General features: G+C 35.0%; 1 protein-coding gene across 1 annotated transcript in view; it reads left to right on the top strand.

The window, feature by feature from the left end:
• The window catches only part of Eea1 (early endosome antigen 1), a 114,254-nt gene extending 96,866 nt beyond the window's left edge, over nucleotides 1-17,388 (top strand). Inside the window, exons 23-32 of the mRNA XM_033763496.1 lie at nucleotides 22-123; nucleotides 1,732-1,926; nucleotides 6,719-6,901; nucleotides 11,941-12,126; nucleotides 12,239-12,370; nucleotides 13,344-13,529; nucleotides 14,429-14,667; nucleotides 15,577-15,697; nucleotides 16,309-16,407; nucleotides 17,228-17,388. Of these exons, the coding sequence (XP_033619387.1) occupies nucleotides 22-123; nucleotides 1,732-1,926; nucleotides 6,719-6,901; nucleotides 11,941-12,126; nucleotides 12,239-12,370; nucleotides 13,344-13,529; nucleotides 14,429-14,667; nucleotides 15,577-15,697; nucleotides 16,309-16,407; nucleotides 17,228-17,350 (1,566 nt within the window). The 3' untranslated portion in view covers nucleotides 17,351-17,388. The remainder of the gene's footprint in view (nucleotides 1-21; nucleotides 124-1,731; nucleotides 1,927-6,718; nucleotides 6,902-11,940; nucleotides 12,127-12,238; nucleotides 12,371-13,343; nucleotides 13,530-14,428; nucleotides 14,668-15,576; nucleotides 15,698-16,308; nucleotides 16,408-17,227) is intronic.
• The last annotated feature ends 4,917 nt before the right edge of the window (nucleotides 17,389-22,305 follow it).

The following is a 22,305-nucleotide window of genomic DNA, read 5'->3' as shown; positions in this document are numbered from 1 at the left end:
TATGGTATAATCTTTTTTTAGGAAAAAACTTGCAAAGAATTAAAGTATCAACTTCAAGTTCAGACAGAAAGCTCACAAAAGGAACAGAATGAACTAAAGAATTCACTTGAAAAAGAGAAGGAGGTAAGATTTTACCTTTTCTGTAACATAAATATATAAAGTATAATAAGGGCTTTATATTTCAAAACATTTTATCCTGATAGGTGAAAGATTTATGTTTCTGAAATGGAATGGAATGAAAAAAAAAAAATAAAAGCTATAAATACAGAAACATAATTAATAACAGAAAATAATTGATGACTAACTAGAGCATTATAATTAGATACTCTAGGTTAAGGAACTTTATTATGATATTTTTGGGCTATTTATTTGACGGACATTTATATTAATGATATATTTGATAATGATTGTGTAATAAGAGTTATTTCTCTTGCTCTCCAGCTGGAGCACACAAGTAAATGAGAAAATGCATGTGTATAATACAGAGTTGTTACTGTCTGGAGATAGTAGCTGCAGTGTAGGCATGCAGCTGTCTGGAGGATCTGGTTTGATAAATGAAGCATAGTCCTGACAAATGTTTGATGTCACTGAGTCCTGATTCTTCACTGAAACAGGATGCTTGGACTGTAGATGCCGGTTATGGAAGTGGCCACATTATAGGGACTCAGTGTCCAGACTGAGCCAGAATCGTCCAAATTTGTATCCTGCTATGCTATTGATTAGTTATGCTGTCTTGCTATATTTGAAGGTTACTTAGTCTCCTGGTGTTTCATTTTCCTCAATAATAAAATGGGGCTAATCATCATCATCATCATCATGTGTTGTGAAGTTATTGTGAGAAATAAATGGGTTGATACAAAGTGCTCACAATGCTGACTGTAACAAAATAAATGCTCTTATGTTAGATATTATTTTATCATTGTTATAATCATGCTTAATGTTACACTTATGTTTTGCACAAAAATATTTGGCTTTTCATTGAAGTAAGCTGAGGCATCTGTGTATAGCACCAAAAACATTGTGAAGAGTAGTCTAATATGGTCAGATGTGCAAATGTAATTGTAGATTATTAATAAAATATACATAAATCATGAATATATGATTTTGACTGGAAAGGCAGAAAATAATAATTTTCCTTGGCCCCGGAGGAACCTTGGGGTGACTTGTGTATGACTGGAACCATATCCTAGTAGAGTGTGAAAACAAAGTAGCAAAATACGTCTGAGATGTCTAAATTAGGTAACTATTATGCAGTGTAATTTAGTGTTATAGACTTATACTAAAATGTTTGCTAAAATAAATTTTATTTGTATCATACTTAGAGCTGTTCTTTCTGATTAGCTGTGGCCAACAAGCTCTGTGGCATTTGAGAATATTCTTGAAAGTGAATAGACAGTTCAGCAGTATGGATTCTGATGTTGATATTCCTGTTCTCTGTGATACAAAGTCATACTGATCCAGTTCATTTACCACTCTCTAAGTACATAATTATAAGCCAAAAAGGAAGGCAAGATTAAACAAAGAAGATTAATTTGTACGTCATCTACTAGTGAATGGTGCCAGTTATGAAAGCAGAATGAATGCTGAAGTATTTCTCTTTGTTAACTACTGATCATCTGTGATCAACAGACCCAGTAGTTTCTACCACGAGTAGTGGCTGGCAGTTATTACGTACTCAGTAAACATCTTTTTAGTGAATAAAGAAATGAAAAAAGGTTTCTTTTCTTTTAGGCTTCTCATCAGTTGACATTGGAACTCAGTTCAACTAAGGAACAAGTTATAGAGGCTCAAAATACTTTAAAACTAAAAGAAAAAGAACAGCAACAACTTCAGGGGAACATAAAAGAGCTAAAGCAGTTGATTGAACAGAAGAAAAAGCAAACAGAAGCACTCCAAGGAGAAGTTAAAACTGCTGTTTCACAGAAGGTATTTGTTTACTTTTCATAGGAAGAAAATGTTGGCAATTAACATAATATGATTGAGCCAGGGATTTGACTCAGTGGTTCCACCACCTGCCTCACAAGTGCGAGGGCCCGAGTTCTATCCCAGGTACCAAAAAAAAAAAAAAAAAAAAAAAAAAAAAAAAGATTGAAACAGATGAATTGTATCATGAATGTTTATACATGCTCAGAATTTTTTCACTTATGCTTGATTATGTGTTTAAGTGTCCAAGTCTGACTTTCCATTCACCATAACCATATTATCAGGGAATTCTTATTTTAATTTCTAATAATAATTGTTTGTCTGATAAATATGAAAGTACCTTTTTGTAAAACAAGGCTGGTCTTGAACTCACTGTATAGCCCATGTTGGCCTCAAACCTGTAGCAATCCTCTTGCCTCAGCACCCTAAGTGCTAGGATTATAGATATGCACCACCATGGCCAGCTAGTAGTGTCAGATTTCTTATACTCTATCTGATATTTTTAGCTGCATCAGAATGTTTTCCCTTTCCGATATTAAATGCATAATTTATTATTAAGCATCAGTTATTCATTCCTAAATATGTTTTAATACTTGTATAGAACAGCAGTTGGTGAAAGTTGATTATATTTAATGTAAAATATTTAATATAAAGTATATCCCCACTGTTGGCATGTGCATATTATTTGGGGAGAGGAGAGAAGTGGACTGTAGTTCTAGAATACACTGACCATTGTCATGCGAGTAAGAGTTGGTTGTCATACTCCTAGAGTAAAAGGAATCCAAATTAGAAAACCATAAGTACACGTTGTATTTTCAACAGTATTTTATAACTGTTATTCTACATTACAAAGGAGTAATTTCCTAATAACAGAAGCAAGAGTCATCTATTTGTCCATGTGTTATATATTATCAAAAGTCAGGATGTAATTATCACAATGCATATTATACTGCTCACTTTGATATCTTCACATACAAATATTCCTAGGAATTTAATTTTTATAGCAGTATAATTAGTTTGAAAAATACAGCTATTACTACATTTTCCCCTGCATTACATTGGTTGTTACAGTTAAGATTTCATTCAGATTTATTATTAGTATTTATTGTCCATTTCTTGCACACCTTTACTAGATGATAATTGAGATTTAGAGATAGTGGTCTTATTGGTAGTCATTTTTATATGAGTGTATGGGTTTCCAAAATCGGGAACCTGCTTCTTGACATTGAGAAGGGCAGTGTTTTGGAGTGCTGGGTACATAGCCAGTATTTTAAAATTAGACTTGGAATTTAGAGTAACTGGAGAATCATTGTAATACAAAAGCAGTTTTTTTTATTGAGCATTGAAGCATCATGAAAGAAGTTAAGTTTTGGAGCTGGGAGATCTGAATTCAAATTCCATGGGATGCCCATTAGTTTAGTGGTCACAGGGAGATAATTCCTCTTTCTGAGCTCAGCAAAGTAAGGTTACAGGGTTGAAATGATTGAGGTAGTGTATTCAAAGTAGTGACTGTACAGTAAGTGGCAGTGCAGTGTGGAAGTAGACAGTTGACTATTACACAGAAGTACAACCGACTGATCTCAGAGTGTTAGTGTACCTGGTGGACAATAGTGGTAGACAGTTGTCATTGTCATTGGCTCACAGGGCAACAGGAAAGACAAGTGTAAAGTTTAAGTGGGAGTAAGGGTGTGTGTGTGTACACAGACATATAAAACATATGTGAAACAAACACTAAAGTATATAAAACAAATCTATAAGACATAAACATGCAGGTTAACTGTAGGCCAATAGTCTCTGCACCACGTTTATTCCAAACCTAATATGGAAACAGCATGAATAGGGTATGAGTTTTGGAGGGGTTTTTTTGTTTGGCTTTTTTGAGACAGGGCCTTGCTCTGTAATTCTGGCCTTGACCTTGTAATGATCCTCTTGCCTCAGCCTCCTGAGCACTGGGATTACAGGTGTGTGCCACCATAGGATATTATAATCTTAAGTAGTTTATCATTTAATGAGGAAAACTGGAGGTGTAACAGAGCTCTCGGCATTCACTGAGGTCAGCTGGAATGCCACCGTAAGAGCTGACAGAGATATTAACTACTACTAGACTCAATAGGAGAGCAAGCAAATGAAATACGGAAAAGGGGTTCAGAGATGCTGTTGTTCTCAGAGTGACAGAACCATGCTGCCTCCCCACTGGGCATGACCAGAATCTGGGACAGTATTAGCAGACGTTCCGGCAGACCCCTGGTGAGGAGCCCAGCCCAGGTCTTGGAGATGGAGCCACCCTATGCAGACGGAGCACAGAGCAGTCAGGGAAAGGAGGGCAGTGAGCGACTAGCCCCAGGCACTTACTCCATCCAGATCCCTGCCCCCAGCCCTGCTGGAACCCCATGGTCTCCCTGCCAGGACACAGCTCAAAAGCTGCGACAATAATAGAGAATCCTGTCCAGGAGGGCAGAGCCCAGCCCAGGCCTGGAGTCCTAGCTGCCCTCTGATAATGCTGACTTGTTAAAACCTTCAGGAGAGGAGGGTGGGGTGACTGCAGCTTCCCACTTGCCCAGTCAGCGCTGCTCACTTTGCACAGGGTCTGGGGTGGGGGGTGGAATGAAGCAGCCTATATTAACTGAATAAACTTCCTTTCTAACCTGGAAGCTGCCAGAATCAGAGGGCTGAGTAAGCTGGGAGAGGGTACCCAGGAGTTCCAGAGATGGGAAAAAATCTTAAAGTTAGCAGTGGACAGAGAATCCCTGGCTGGCAGGGACTGGAGGGAGAAGAATAAATGCACCACCAAGGGTCCTTACACCCATAGTGGGTGCGCCTCAGGAGTATACCCAACTGTGCAGGTTTATGAGAGAATAGAATGGTGTACTTCATTTTAAGGATAGTTAGAATCTACTGGAGAGTTTGAACAGCGTTGTGATTTGACTAAAGGGAAATAAAGGAGCAAACAGGAGGCACTGAAAACTATAGGAATGAACTGGACAGTACATGATGATGGCATGAACTAAAGTGTTAGAACTGAATGGCCGGAATATGTTTGTGGAAGTCAAGTCATCAAGACTTTTGATAGGTTAGATGGAGAATAATAGAGGAATTAAAGATAGCTGTCAGCTTGAGTTTGTGCACACGAGTATTTTGTGATCCATTTATTGGCGCAAGTAGCCTTTTGATGTTTAGGGATGTTGTCAGAAATCAGGTGTTCTGCTTGAGATAGGTATCTTTTTATCATTCAGTTAGAGATAAATTTGAACTACTATAAATAAGAAATATTTAAATCATAGCTATAGTTGAGATCTTTGAAGGAGAGAGTGTATATACAATTTTTCTTTTTTTGGTACCAGGGATCAAACTCAGGACCTTGTGCTTTTGAGATAGGTGCATTGCCACTGGGCTAAATCCCCAAGTCTAAGTGTTTATACACTTATAGACCTGAAACTCAACAGGAGTTTCACTGAACTAGTATTTTTATTTTATTTTTTAAAAGTTTTAGTTGACTTAGCAATTGTGGATATGGTTTAATGGGTATAGTGCAATAATTCTGTATGTGTATGTAGTGTTTAATGATCAGATTAGAGCAATCAACATTTCTATATGTTTAAATGTTTATCATGTCTTTGTATTGGGAAATTTCAAACTCTTCTAGTTCTTTATAAAATACATAGTATATCGTTATAAACTTTTTTTTTTTTTTTTTGTACCAGGATTGAACTCAAGACCTTTTCCTTGCAAAGCAGGCGTGGTGCCACTGAGCTAACTCCCTGCCCCAAATTGTTATAAACTACAGTCACTCTGTGGCATTACACAGCACTAGAATTTATTCCCCCATTTAATTGTACTTTGGTACCTATGATCCAGCTTGTCTATACCCTATGTCCTTACTCTTCCTAACCTCTGGTAGCCATTATTCTACTCTCCACTTCTGTGATAGGTAGTATATTCATTTCAAAGTCCACATACTTTGCTTCTTTCTTTTTCCTTCCCTCCCTCTACCCCCTTTTTTTCCTCTCTCCCTTTTCCCCTCTCTCTCTTTCTGTCTGTCTCTGTCTCTGTCTCTTCTTCCCCCCTCCCCATTGATTTGTTTTTGAGACAGCATCTCACTACGTAGTTCAGGCTGGCCTTGAACTCACTGTATAGTCCAGGCTGGCTGCCAACTCACGACAGCCCTCCTGCCTCATCCTCCCAAGTGCTAGGATTATAGGCATACCAGCTACTTGTTTTTCATATTCTGCATGTATTTTGATTATGTCATAATGTCTGTGTATTTCCAAATCTTTTTTAAAACTAAGGAAAAGTAGAATCTAGAAAAGCTTGGACCTTTGTGAGACTTTTCCTGACTTTTTGTTAATAAATATGACCTGTAGAAATTTTCTAAGGTGTTTTTACATTTCCAACAGTATAAACTGTCTACATCAACACAACACACTAACAGCATTTTAATTTCTTTCAGGAAGTTTCTTTTAGTTAAGTCTTAAAATATGTCTCCTTAGCACCTAACGCTGTTTCTTCCATCAGAATAGTTATCCTCTGGTTCCTGAGGCCTGATACTTAGTACTTCCTAGAGAAAAGCTTTTTTTCTCTTCACTTAATCACTTTTGCATTTTATAGTTTTAAAATTGAGGTGCGTTGAATTTTATAATTCTCTCACTTTATAAGTAACTTCATCAAAGTGGACTTTTAGGGCATAAATGTACTTCACTTTGTTTTCAGGAATCTTCTTAGTTGCGTGCATTTCCTTTTGTATTTGTAGCTGAGTTTTTTTGTGCATGCTATTTTAAATAATGACTGTACGTTTCAGGCAGAGCTTGAGAATAAATTACAGCAACAGTCAGCGCAAGCAGCACAGGAACTTACAGCAGAGAAAGAGAAGATATCAGGCTTACGAAATACTTATGAAAAATGCCAGGAAAATCTAAAACAGCTTCAATCTGACTTCTATGGGAAGGAGTCTGAACTTCTAGCCACGAGGCAAGATCTTAAGGTAAAGTACATTGTTTGTAGATGTTCCTTAAATGATTCATTTGAGCCCTGATAGACAAAGCAATATTACTTTTGTGAAATATACTTTTTCATATTAAATTATTACTTTTGGGTTATCATGTTTTTTAAAAAATCATATTTTTTGTAAGGAAATATTGATATATATAAATGTGGGCATTTAAAAATGTTATCTCTATAATTTGGTGCCTGTGTTTTTTTTTTTTTTGGTACCGGGGATTGAACTCGGGTCCTTGGCTTGCAAGGCAGGCCGCCAAACCACTGAGCTAAATCCCCGGCCCTATTGGTGCCTCTTTTAATCGTTGCACTATTAACTTATCTGAGGATTTTGATGTCTTTATTTGAAAAAAAATGGGCTTAGTTAAAACTAAGGAGTTTTAAACATAAACTATTTATGAAAAATTGTAAACAACTTTGTTGTTACTTGTCAGGCAGTACTGACTTTAGTTTTCTAAATTTATCAACTTCCCAAGATTACTGGACTGCCTACCGATTAATATTAGGAGATTATAGCTCAAATTAACTTTAATTGTCTAACAGCATGTAGAAATTGTACCCTGAGTAATATTATTAATTAGATAAAGCATCACATTAACAGGACATGGAAAAAGGGTAAACAGTTCTTTAAGGAACAGAATGAATATTGGTATTTCTCACGGAAGATTCAGCCACCCCCACTACCCTATGAGGAAGTGAAATATCTCTGTTTCTTTCCTGTGTTCAGGATTTTTATTTGCTTTAAAATACATTATTGAAAAATTCTACTGAAAATCACAGAATATCAAGATGTCTTATAAATACAGTGTATATATTTTATTCATAGGCCCTTGCAGGGAAGGTTTTTAAGGAGATAGTGCTTGCCAAGGTCCTGAAGCAGTGTACAGTGCAGAGAGGACTGAGCAAAATCGTTTTGCTCTGGGGCACCTTGGAGAAAAGTTGCCTCTGGAAGTGAGCAAAGGAGGGCACATTTAATGGCTGTCTTGTTGGAGTGCTGGTCTAATTTAGGTGAAAAGGTTAGGTCTAAATTGTGAAATACCTGCTGCCCGACAAAGACAGTTGAATTTTGTATTTGAGGAAAAAGTGATGAGTCTAGGCAGAGAAATAAAGGAAGAAAGTACTCTTTTAGGAAACTTAATCTGGCATAGTTTAAAGAAACTTGGTTTGACTAGAAGAGGGAGATTAGTTAAGGCATTATCTCTCTTAATACATTTGAGTTATCAGAATCTAATCTGTTTGGTTAAAACTAGGATTAAAGTTAAGGAAGATGGAATAAAAGATGAATGAGGGACAGAGGTAAAATAAAGGGCAGAATACATAGGCTGCAGGCAGTGAGGGTGATAATCAAGAAGTACGAGACTGGGTAAAACACTTTGCATTAGTGCCAATAGTGTGTACTTAAACATACTGTACACAGCAAGATCAGAAGATCAAAATTAGCAAGAAAAAAACAGGAAACCATATTCATAGTTTTTTTTAAATAGAAATAAAAAGTACCATTTGACATTTAGGTGGTGTTAAATTATTTTCTTCACAACACTTGTAAGGCAGGGAAGACTTGTGGAGGAATCTGGACTTAACTATAGGCATTGAGGAACCGTGGAAAGGAGTTGAATAATTCATATTTCAGGCAAATCTCTGGCTACAGAGTAGGGAGTGGAGTGTGTGGGAACAGAGCAGAAAGTACAAAATGATGGTGGTTTGGGCTGATAGTAACAGTAAGGATGGAAAAGGTAGGTGAATTTGAAGGATATTTGAATGGTAGAAGAGATGACATTTAACGATTGATAGCAACAGTCCTCTAGAAATCACTCTTTTCCTACTGATACATCATGTACCTGGAGTATAACCTAATAACAGGACATATAGCTCTTAAATAAACTTTCACTAAGTCAATAATATTTAGCTTGTAAGCTGCATTGTACAGTAATAGTTTCATACATGAAAGAATAATTCAATGTAAACCTAAACCAGAAGAGAAAGCAGAGGGATAGATTGGCGCAGCATCTGACAACCAAGAGAGGCCTTGGATAAACCTTGTTTTCAACAGCTATCTTTTACAGGTGAGGGTAGACCCAGTGCTGTGTAATAACAGAACCATGATTAGATCTTAGTTCTTTTTCAAAGCCCTCTGTTCTTTCTTTTACCACCATTTCACTAGTTTCTTTTTTTGACAAAATAATTTTTTTATAAATTCTGTACTAATGCTTCTAAAATAAGAAGTCCGTGAACTACTTAGAAAGTTAATTTTAAGAAGTTTAAATCCTAAAGAAGTTCAAATGGTATTTATAGACCAAAGTAAGAGATAACTGCCAACTGTTATTTTTCTTTAGCTGCAGGGGTGTTCTATGTTGCTTATAAAAGAGAAGCAGAGATACAGAGGCTCTGTAACCCGACACCTACTAAAGTCAAGCCTCCCTGCACTCCACTGGGCTGCACAGAAGGCAGCCTGTCCTGATCTGTGCCATTAGCCCCATCTGCTGGAGCAGTTCTGAAATACTTTATTGACTGAATATTTCAAGTTGGCTATGCCATGTGCTAGTCTTCGTTGTTCAGAAAAGGTAGAAGTCAGATTTAACACTCAGTGAAATAAAATTTCTAGGGTAATAAGTTTGGAACTGAATATAAATCTTAATCTAGTACCACATCTTATGCCGTTTTATCAGACACCAAGAAAAAGTAATTTACAACTAAAATTGTAAAGGTTTTATTTTGCAAGAAGAATGAGAAAACATGTTAAATAGACAAAGTAATGGCTAACACAAGACACTGCAGAACTTCTCTTTTGCTGGGGTATGATAATGAGATTGGCAGAATTGGTATCACAGTTGGTAGTTGATCCACTGAGGGATATGTGCCCACTGCAGTTGATTATGGATGCATTAATGATAGTTTCAACAAAGCCATGGACTAAGAGGAGGAGGTTGTCCAAGGGAAAACGTGCTGAACAAAGTTAACATCTTCCACAAGAAAGATAAAGCAGCAGGCCACAATAAGAAAGATAAAAAGAACACATAAGATGCACAGCAGTGTACCATGGAACAGCATAGATGGATGTTCAGAGGCAAGGTAGAGCAACACGCCTTGGCATCTTCAAAAAGGACTTCATGGAGCAGTCCAATTTGAGTTTGACTTTAAAAAGCTAATCATTGGGGTTTGTGAGTTTAATATGTTATAGGCTGTGGGTTTAAAATTTTATAAACCATGGACATTTTGAATTTTTTATGGACCATTTAGAAATATTTTGGAATATTAGGGGTACTGTTGCTTTTTAGGCTGTGACAAGCCTTGGTATTTAATATTAGATTAGGATCACTATTACCTAATAATGGTTGGCATAGACTAATGGACTAATTAATGTGTTACTCAGCATTTCATTGCTGTGACAAAATACCTGAGATAATAGCATAAAGGAGGAAAGGTTTATTTTGGCTCAAGTTTGAGAGGTTCTAGTTCATGGTCGTCTGGCTCCATTGCTTTTAGGCCTGGGACAAAACAGAAGTCGCATGGTGGAAGGGTCTGACAGAGGAAAGCTCTTCATCTGATGGTGCCCAGGAAGCAGAGCGGGGGGGAAGAGACTTAGAGAACGGCACTGGGATATCCTCCAGGATCACACCCTGTGACCTAGTCTTTCAGGGTGGCCCCATCTCCTGTTTCTGTCATCTCCTAGTAATGCCAGCACATTATGGATCAGTCACTGGGTCAATCCACTGACAGGGTTAGCGTTCTTATGATGCAGTTAGTTTTCAGGAGCCCATCGGCTGGCATCCAGGCCTTTAGTACATAGTCTTTATGAGACCCTTCACATTGAAGCCACAACAACAAGGCTTTGCAAATTTTATTCTTTTCATGCAGAATATTTTGCAGCCTTTGTGCTATGCAGGTCAGTTCCCACATGTATATTCTGGAGCTTTCTGTAAGCCATACTCCATGTACAGAGGGTCCTGCTCGCATTACTTTTCTGTGCATTTGGCTCATAGGTGTTCTGCTACCCTTTACAATTTGTATTTATATGATTATCTTGGTTTTCAGTCTGCTTAGCTCACAGATGGCAAGTAAAGGACCATCTTAAACCCTCCCATTATGCCTTCGCAATGCACACAGTAAAGAGTTAGGTGTCTGGTTAATAAATAACTAGCTAACTTTAGATCTTACCAGAAAAAAATTTAATTTATATCAAAAATAATTCTAATTGAGTTACTGGTAAGGAGTAAACTTATTAAAGTTTTTGGCATGACCAGGCATATCATAGAGCCTACTCTACATATCCATGCACATATATATATACATACATACATACACGTGTGCCATATCTCTTTTAAGATTGTTTTCTTCTCTATCTCCTGCTCTCCTCTAACCATACCTCCACCTGTTTTCTGAGTATATTTGATACCTTTTCTAATGATAAACGATATCTCTCACATTGCCTAGTGTTGAAGGTGTGATGATCATTGAGTAGTTTTAGATTTTTTTCTAGAAGTTTTAGAATTATTTCAATTTTGCTGAAATTTTTATATCATTAATATTTTTTGATGGGCATGGGAATTAATAGTCAAGAAATTTTTTCTTCTATATGATCTTACTGAAAGGACTAACACGCTATCTTTATATAATACGATTGTGTGCCGCATAATGACATCTCAGTTGGTGACAGGCTGCATAAACAATAGTAGTCTCAAAGATTAACGTGGAAGTGAGCAGTTCCTGTCACCTAGATTTTTACTAGGTCTTTCTTCTGTTTGGGTATGTTAAACACATACCAGTATCTTCCTGTAATATTCAGCAGTCACATGCTTCACAGGTTTGTGGAAGGTGTGAAGTAGGCTGGATTGTCGAGGTTTGGGGAAGGACACTCTGTGATGTTTACATGACGAAATCAGCAAACGAGAATGTCTAGAACTTGTCTCATCATTACATGATACGTTACTGTGTCTTATTTTCCATATTTATATTAGCTGTTATTTTTTGTTGAAATTTGCTTAAAATGACATATAATAATTTAGGATTTTTTTTTTTTTTTGTAAGTCTGTAGAAGAGAAGCTTTCTCTAGCACAGGAGGACTTGATTTCAAACAGAAATCAAATTGGAAACCAAAATAAATTGATTCAAGAACTAAAGTCTGCCAAAGCTACTTTGGAGCAGGATTCAGCAAAGAAAGAGCAACAGTTGAAGGAACAGAGTAAAGCACTACAAGAAACGCTAAAAGAAAAGGTATTTTTTCTGACTTAAATTCTGAGTCTTAGAGTAGCTATAGTCTTACACATACCACTTTTATTTTCAACCACTTTAAAATTATTGTTTAACAAGTCCTTATATTTTACAGTCAGTGAAAGAAAAAGAACTAGTGAATGAAAAATCTAAATTGGCAGAGATAGAGGAAATTAAGTGTAGACAAGAAAAAGAAATCACTAAATTAAGTGAAGAACTGAAGTCTCACAAACAAGAAAGTATAAAGGTATGATAGATAAATAATTTTCTCTTTGTATATGTTGTATTATTGTTCTTTAAACTTATATATTAAAGAAGCTGATGGAGAAACTGCTCTGTGCTAGTCCAGTTGTTTTTTTTTTTACAAATACTCTTGCCAGAGTGCTATTTTACTTATCTATACATACATTGAAGCAATGTTACTTTTGTTATCAAATTGCTAAATAAAAGAGTTTAGATTTCATTGAAATGGTAATAAAGATTGATGTCATTTAGGAAATTATGCTCATAAATATGCAAGAATTAAAAATTTTAAGGGATTCTGTTTTTGCAATACTTTTCTAAAATTCCTTAATCTTTTTACATTATATCTATTATAAGAATAAGGCTATCAGTTAAAGGCTGTTTGTTGTTTGTGTTATAAAATTAATTTTCTTAGAAAAGGACAAGATTCTCTCTTGATAGCTCTTAGAATCATTTATATCTGTCATTGTACCTGGCATTTTTCATCATAATTTGTTATCTCCTGTCCTTCTGTTTCTCCAGAATGTGACTTCCTGAGAGCAAGGAATGAGTATAACTCTCTATATCCTCAGAACATGACACACTCAATACTACCAAAATGATGACAGATAAATGCTTGTTAAGTGAGAAAAAGAAAAGTAGGGAGTGGAGATTTTTTCCCCATACTGATAGTAGAATCAAAACATACGCGTCCCAGACTGGGGATTTAGCTTAGTGGTTCTGCCACCTGCCTTGCAAGCACAAGGTCCCAAGTTCGATCCCCAGTAAAAAAAAAAAAAAAATGTGCATCCCAAATATCACTGGAATTAAATGATAGCTGAGAAAGTAAATATTCTTGTACCGTTTTAACCAATTGTTTACTGAATTTGAAAAACTGCGCAAGGAATAAACTCATTGCTGTGGTAAATTGCATAAACTTCAGCTACCTTTTGAATATTTACCATTAAGCGTGATTTATATCTTGGCCTTTTCAATAGGAGATAACAAATCTCAAGGATTCGAAACAGCTTTTGATTCAACAGAAATTAGAACTTCAAGGAAAAGTAGATTCCCTGAAGGCAGCTCTGGAGCAGGAGAAGAGAAACCAGCAGATGCTGAAAGAACAGCTGAAAAAGAAAGAAGATGAACTAAAGAAAGAATTTAGTGAGAAGGAAGCTAAACTGGTCAGTGAGTTAACGATGGGGACTATGCTTTGTAATAGAGATTTAAATCAGTCCCGGGAAAGGGCTTTTCCTACTGCAAGTTTTGAAATCGTTTCTTAACATTTTAATTTTAAGTCTGATTTGCCTAAATAGCTGACATGTGATTAGACATATTCTCCAGTCATATTTTGGTTTACATAAGTAAAAGTTCATTTAAAATATAATTTTAAAAAATTTTTAGTACTGGAACCAAACAAACCTATGACCATAGATTGGAGAATATAGTATAAAGTATAATCATGTTAAGCTCATTTATTTGGTCAAAACAAACATGAACATTGGTGAGGGGGAATGGAAATTTTTGTTTGGAATTATGGTGACAGGTCTGCTTTTCCTTCCCTAAGTTGTGCATGCCAAATGGGAAGCATCTGGCTTTCCTTTGTTGAATTAACTCCAAATATTTCCAGATAACTTGATGGCTAAATGTTTTTAGTTGAAGACCTCCAATTTTAGTTTGGTGATTCAAAGGCCTTGCATTGTTCTTTAGCAGATTGATAGATTAAAGCATGTATTGAAAGACATAAGGAAATGATAGCTTTCTCTAGCATAGGGCATCCTGCAATCCCTAGCCATGTGTGTCTTCCTCTGTTTTGGTGGAAAAATGAAGAATCTTAACTTGTGTCACTTCAGCTTGGTCTTCAGAGAGGCTTGCTAACCATTGCTTCAGCGTTGTGGCATTTGTGTCCATTCAGTTTGTACAGGCTTTTAGGAATCAGTTTTATTAGGGTATAATAAATGTATTTGCCTCCTTTCCTAAAGAAGCAGTATTTACATTGCTAATATTTAAGCTTAATAATTAATTCACATTGATTTGATATACTTTTATAATAAGTTTTCTTCCTTTTTTACTCTTTTCTCAGCATTCTGAAATAAAAGAAAAGGAAATAGGAATGAAGAAACATGAAGAAAATGAGGCTAAGTTTACCATGCAGATCACAGCATTGAATGAAAATTTAGGCACTGTAAAGAAGGAGTGGCAATCTAGTCAACGGAGAGTTAGTGAGCTGGAGAAGCAAACAGATGACTTACGGGGTGAAATTGCAGTGTTAGAAGCCACCGTTCAGAATAATCAAGATGAAAGGAGAGCACTACTAGAAAGGTGATTGTTGTTGAGTAAAGTCAGTTTATTTCTATTATAAGGGATAAAACTTTGTCATATTCCACATTTTCAAAAGAGAAAAGCATGTAATCTCAGCACATATTTAAGTAGCTTATCTAAAAATTAACACTTAAAATAATCTGGTGAAATTAATATAACGTGCTGGAGGGGCTGTGGGGAAAAAGGAATCTTTTTCCACGGCTGGTGGAGTAAAGACTGGTGCAACCACCGTGGAAATCAGTGTGGAGATTTCTCAAAAAACTAAAACTAGAGGTCCATTTGACCCAGCTATACCTCTTCTTGGTATCTTCCAAAAGAATTAAAAGCATCCTACCACAATGATATATGCATAGCCATTTATAACAGCATAGTTTGAAATAGCTAAATCTTGGAAACAGCCCAAATATCCATCAACTCAGGAGTAGGTAAAGAAGATGTGCTATTTTTTTATACAATAGAGTGCTACTCTGACATAAAGCAGGATAAGCTTCAGATATTTATAGCTAAGTGGATGGCCCTTGAGACCATACTCTTAAATGAAATAAATTGGACACACATGTTTAAATACAACATTGTTCCTTTGGTGTGAGAAACTGAATGTGGAAATAAGGACTGAGATGTATAATGGATGTTGGGAAATGGGAATAAAGTGTTCAAATGGGAAGGGGAACAGGAGAGGAGGGAGGAAGGAAGAGACAAAAAGTGAAAATAGAAGAAAATAATGGAAACAAATCTTTTGTACATAGGGAGTGGAGGGGACTTAAAAGGGGGGGATGGGAAAAAATAAAATAAAAATTGTTTTAAAAAGTAATATATATATAAACTTACTAATATAATACATTGCCTGTTTTCCAGAAGGATCATTAATGTTTTTTAAAAAATTAATTGTCTCTTCACTATTTATTCCAGGTGCCTTAAAGGAGAAGGAGAAATAGAAAAGCTTCAGACCAAAGTACTAGAGTTGCAAAGAAAGCTGGATAATACAACTGCAGCAGTGCAGGAGCTAGGCAGGGAAAACCAGTCCCTACAGGTCAGTCCCCTGGTGACTTGTGGCGGTTTCTTGGTCTAAAATTGACCTCTTAGTGAAAAACATATTTTCACTCCAGCAATAATGGTGTAGTTCAAGAGCCATTGCCTAGCATCTACAAGGCCCTGCCTTCTAGCACTGCAAAACAAAAAAAGCGAAACTAAAATAAAACCAAGAGAACCTCATTTGTTTCAGAGTCATAGAGATTAGTTTGCGATCCATGTCATTCTTGAATTGCCTATATCGGGAAAGAATTACAGAATTCAAAATTAAGAGGGATGGATAAATCAGTATGTGTAAAAGAAGACACAGAATCTTGGAATCTCAGACTCTTAGAGTTAGAATGAAGGCGAAATCACCAAAGGCTAGACATTAGTACCTCTTAAGAAGTAAATCTTGTTTAGTGTTCTTTTGCCTGTTTTAGTTTTATTCAGATTTATGAGTGCTACTATTTTTGACAAATGGAAATTCACCAAAATACAATATATCTGTTTTTAAAATTTTTATTCAGTGTTGCATATAGGCAAACTTTTATATATATCTGACACCTTAGTAGAAATAATCTGTCATTCTTTAAAATATTACATAATTTGTTGAAACTTTTTGTTTAACAGATCAAACATACACAAGCACTGAATAGAAAATGGGCTGAGGACAATGAAGTACAAAACTGTATGGCCTGTGGGAAAACCTTTTCAGTTACAGTAAGACGGGTAAATGGTTTTGTTCCTAAGCTGCATTTCTGATTTTATTTCTTAGTCGTGATTCTTTAATCGCCAGAGTAGTTCTGCATTTGACAGATTTAAAAAAATTTTTACTTATAGGTAAACTTTGGTTTTCAACTACATAAAAGAATTAAACTTCATGTTGTCTAGTTTCTGGTTAGCATATATGTTTTAGACTCAGGCGTTTCTTCTCTACTTTTTCCTACTTTGGGACAGTTGTTTTCTTGACCAATGTGCCAGTATTAAACTCACGTGTTTTAGTCAACATTAGTTTAGTCAACATTTTGAAGGAAGAAAAAGCAGGGAGTGATCAAGAAATGTATTTTAAATAACACTATCATTTTTAAATTCCACTTGAAGGCATTCCTGAGACCTTTGGCAAATTGGAATAGTTTTATGTTTGCTAAGGATGCTTTAACATTTTATTTTATTTATTTATTTATTTTGGCACCAGGGGTCGAACTTGGGTCCTTGCACTTGCAAGGTAGGCAGCAGAACCACTGAGCTAAATCCTGGCCCTTGCTCTAATACTTTAAAATGCCACCTTGGGTTCTTGAGAATTTCATGATAAAAGCCACATAAAATGTTTAACACGGTGTTTGATAAATAGGGAGCATTCGAATTGAATATAACAGGGTTTAAGTTTATATGTGGAAATAATTGTCATTAAATAATACAGTAACCACTGGAAAGTTAGTGTACCTGTATACTGTTAGTATACAGTTTATTGTGTGATATTCATATATTTTTATGATGTTTTTGGTACAGGTTTTTAAGCTTGAAATTGTTTATTTTTTGTCATCTACAGCATCACTGCCGACAGTGTGGAAACATCTTCTGTGCTGAGTGTTCAGCCAAGAATGCCTTAACCCCTTCCTCCAAGAAGCCTGTCCGCGTCTGTGATGCATGCTTCAATGACTTGCAAGGGTAATGGTTAGCGCAGCTTCATGGCTGTCTTACGCTACGTTAGACTTTTAATAAATGTGCTTTGTAGAGGTCTTGGACTGTTTGATTTGGATTCTGGCTGCAATTTTAGACCAACTTAGAATTCGTATATTTTGGAATGTTATCGATATCGAGCAAAAGTCTTCTATTTTTGTGAGACTTGGATTCATCTTCATTACTTTTTTCCATTTAACCCCTGGAACAGCTTTCATGCCAAGTTTAGAATTAGTAATGAAATGTAAATAAAACTCAGACAGAAAATAGCAATGTATTTTTTTAAACATAATTTCATTGTTCACAAATGGTGAATATAGTTCCATAGATTATTTCTTTCTCCCAAATTATATATACAAAAGTGTACATGGATGATGTTTTCACTTGCTTTTGTTGCACAATAACATATTAATTATATTAAATATTCTCTGTGTGGGGTCATGCACAAGACTATTACATTTTTTTCTCTTCTGTAAAGGTCTGTAGCTCAGTTATATTTTTTGTTATAAATTTACTACTTGGATATTTTAAATATAGTTTGTGTTAAAATATGTATTAATCATAAATTCAAACATGATTTTTTGTTTAATAGTATTGATTACATTCTCAAGTAAGTTTTATAAAATCCTCTGTAAAATAAATTTGCCTACTTTATGATAACCTTGGGGTTATGTTTCAAAGACTTGGATTAATTTTTATTTTTCTTTGTGTCTTTTTTTAATCTCAATTTCAAACTTCCACATATTGTCCATTACAAATCCTGTAAAATCCCTTATCTTCTCAGTTGGAGGGTGAAAAGTAGAAATTATATTACGGTCCTAGCCTTACTTTCTTGTTAGTGGGAAGTCTTCTGAGATTAGCCTTTATAGTATAACCTTACTACTCCTACCTTTGTCCAGCATCTCCAGGAATCTGAATTTGCTTTTTTAAAGGAGCTGCCATTTTTCCTTTACTTGGTTTTACCTTCTCAAGCATAGCTCAGCTTCACTGTAATTGTTTTTGTAAATTTTCATCTTAAAGTTAGTAATTTATATTGCTGTAGTCATATCCTTGAAAACAAAATATAAAATGGTAAGAGATAAAATACTCTATATTTTCTTTTTACCTAAAAGAAAAGAATTTTTAAAAATTGTTAAAATTGACTTGCTCTTAAAATGGTTCTAGGTTAGGGTTTTATATTAACTGGGAAATCTTAACTGCAAAAGTAATGAATGCTATGATGTTACCTTTAACTAATAGCTAGAGAATAGAGTATCACCCAAGACTGATTTACTTAGAGACCCTGACGTTACAATAAATACTGAAGCAGGATTGTCAAGCACTTTAAGGATAATTAAGAATTAACCTATTTCTATGTTGAATAATGAAATTGAACTTTAATATTTCATAGTCTTATTAGTTTGGATACTAGAAAATGTCTGAAAGCAGAATTCATTAATTTTATTTTATTATCTTTCTAGAGAAGAAATGTTAAAGTTACACATGCATTCAGTGCCATCATTAAGTAACAACAGCAGAGAAGGATGAGAGTATCTCATTTACAATACTTCATAATAAACACTTGCTTTCAAATATTGGGCTGAAATGAAATTATCATGTTTGTATAATACCTATAACATATATAAACAAAAAGATGCCACATAGTCATTTAATTATTTTAAAAGTAAACCCTGTTGTCAGTAGCTGTGAAGGGCATTAAGTCCCCAGACGTGGATAAACATACACCCTTGTGCATATGTAACAGATAAATGCAATGGCTATTAAAACAATAGTTGGATAATATAAACTGAGCTATTCATGCATTTTTATATCCTCATAAGTCCTTTCAAATAATATTAATTCTTTAATTTTATATTAAAGTAACTTAATGAATTTGTTAGAACAATAGTCATTGCACCACCATTTTAAAATTTGTTTTAAGGTAATAAAACTTTATGAGAATTCTGGGTGAGAATGTTTATTTGTTCATTTCCTTGTGGGATGCACTATAGACTTCTGCCCCCTCTCTCAATCCCTGCATCCATTCACAAAAGCATTGAGGAGATGACAAAACCATGATTGAGCGATTTTTCTTATTTTTGTCTGATCTCATTTCATAGATCTCAAATAATCTACCTGCCATTGGCTACCATACAGATAAAATAAATGAAACCAATCCATTTTGCTAGTAGCTTACTAGTCAAATGTTTTTTGAAATAAACCTTAGTTTATTAGTCCTTCCCCCCTTTAATGAAAGTCCTCTTCTGTGTTCTCATTGACTCTACGTTCTAGGTGTTTGCTGGTACTGTTACTTTGTCAGTGAGACAGCTGGCACTCTTGGTTCTGGTGCAGAACATTGGCATTGAGTCTTAGTAAATTGCAAAGCTCAGCATAGAAATTTGAGTTCAAAATCAAGTCTTGCCAGGTTAGTGTATAATAAACTATTTTTTAATAGAAGAAAATGCTGCTGGTATAGGGTTTGTTCCTTTTGAAGAAAGAAAGAGGGAAACAAACAACACCTCAAAGCAGTGTACAAATAACATTTTGTTCAACTACCTCTTAAAGTGGAATTAGCTAGTTTAATAGTTTCTTTACAGTAATGTTAAATAATAACTGCCAAATTTGTTATTTTCCCATCCCTTTAAAAAGTGTTTATGATTATTTTATATAGTTTTGAGATCTTAAATTCACTTTTTTTTAACCTTGCATTTGCATAAAAATATTTAGCTTTTAAGTGGAGAGCAAATTATGATCATATATTTTGATATTCATGACCTGTTTCACTACAGCAGTTTGTTTAAAATGCTGAGATTGTGGATGATTTGGTCCATAAGATTTAAATGTGCCATCGATTTACTATCCATAGACATGAGCTTGATGAATGACACTGCTATTATGATGTGCCACATGTTACCATGTTTTAATTGCCCTTTGCCTGAATTTTAATGATCAATTTGTTATTGTTGCAGATGTGAATATTGTGCATACACTTACTAAATTTATGTAAAATTGTATAAGATCCAATTGGAAATCACTAAGTTCTTTCTGTGCAGAAGTACTGAGCTTACTGTAACATGACGCAGTCCTGTGTACGGCATTCTGTACTTCCTTAAACTGGATCATGTGGTCATAGCTTCTGTATATACTTTTGCATGAATATATTTTCATTTAATTTTTGGGTTCATTATTTGTATTGTGGTTACTATTTGTGATCATGTAGTTGTGCCTTATTTTGTGAGAGTGTAGCTCAGTAAATACTGTAATTTCTAACCTCAATGGTAAGAAGGTTATTGATTGTAAATATAACTGATAAATTACCTGACAGCATTTAAATCTGTATAAAGAACAATGGAAGGATCCTTATTGAATTGTTTCTTTTGTTTTTTAGATGTTAAAAATGATATTAAAAACCTTTCTTTCTATAGATGTGGTCTGGGACTAAATAATTTTGTCTACACGAAAAAAGGGACAAGATCTTAACCATTTTTCCATGAATTGATTTATAGAATATTAGGACTTTGTACTTGGATATAGACAATGATTATGTTTCATTGTTCTTGAATTTAGGATACTTATTCATTCATGATCTCAAGAGAAATTATTAGTACCATTTTGCTTGAGACATTCTTTTTTTCACTGTACTCATTATTCTAGAGAATTACTAAAACTAGAAAAAGTATAAAAATATAAAATTAATCCTTCTTTCATTGTGTATGTAAATTTAATCCCCATGTGACCCAGTGTACCGCTGTTTTTACTTTTTCCTGCACACTAGAGTTCCACAATTTTCTCACCCTATTTCATACTAATGTCCTCACCGAAAAGTTGAGTATGCAAATCCTCAAGCATGTAGTAAATATATTATATATCAGATGTGCTGTTTTGTGAGGTTTGTGATGTTCCATTTTATGACATACTCGAGCTATTTTATGTCCTTTATGTTAATTTTTTTTCTCTATTTAATGGGATTTAAGACTCGTGGGACTAAAGGAATCTTGAGAAATTGCTTAGTACTAATCACTGCCTTCTTCCGATGTTGATTTGTAGCTAAAAGACCCTGCTAGGTGATTGCTGAAATTTTTTTCCTGAAAACATTCATTGTAACCAGAATTTCTTTAAAAGTCTCTTGCCTAAACCCCTGTGTCTTCTCCTGGACCTAATTGCTTTCTGTTTCATTCAGATATTATCTCTAGGGACTCACTTGAAGTCTGTTCTTTTCTTTTCTGCCTCCCTCCCCTGCCATTTATTTTTAACTTTCAACAATAGTTACTGCTTCCCAAGTTTGTCTTTTATTTTTACTCACCCCTAATAAATATCTTGACACTACTATAAAAAGACTGTGACTCCCTTCCAGCAGTGCTGGATCCTTGCCCCACACCTGTCTGCGGTGCGTGTCTGTACTACTTTGTTTGCATGGTGAACTCTGTTCACTTTTAAAAACCTGCTGTACAACTGATTTCCCCAAACTTCATCCTCTCTATCCAGGTCTTCAACTTAATTAAAGAGGCCAGTTAAAGTTTCAGCCAAATTTTGTAAACTTCTTACTTCCACTTTGGAAATTGCAGAAAGTACTGTGATTGAAATTGACATTTGTGGTCTTCCATTTAATAAACTTTGACCCTAAGAACTGATTCCTTAATGCAGTGATAATAGTTCAAATAGCTCATCTTGATAACATCTAATGAAGTTTTAAATTGTTAGATAAAACGAAGTGATTGTACTATGCTAACATGCATGTGCACACACAGGAAATGATTTTGTCAAATACCATCTTTCTTCAAAAATTGAAGTTAAGAGAAAGATACTATTCCTATGAGCAGCTTCCATGTAAAAATGTTAACTGGTAAATCTGGATTAATTTTTTTAAACAATGAAATTTAGTCTTTGGTCTAATTACAAATTAGATCATTATAAGTATATCTAAGATATATAAACTGACTGTTGAAGATAGGAATTCTAAAGCTGCTA

This window comes from Fukomys damarensis, unplaced genomic scaffold (genome assembly GCF_012274545.1).
Source record: "Fukomys damarensis isolate Sample0158 unplaced genomic scaffold, DMR_v1.0_HiC HiC_scaffold_15, whole genome shotgun sequence".
In the NCBI taxonomy this organism is placed as follows: Eukaryota; Metazoa; Chordata; class Mammalia; order Rodentia; family Bathyergidae; genus Fukomys; species Fukomys damarensis.
This window is presented reverse-complemented; position numbering and strand designations above follow the sequence as displayed.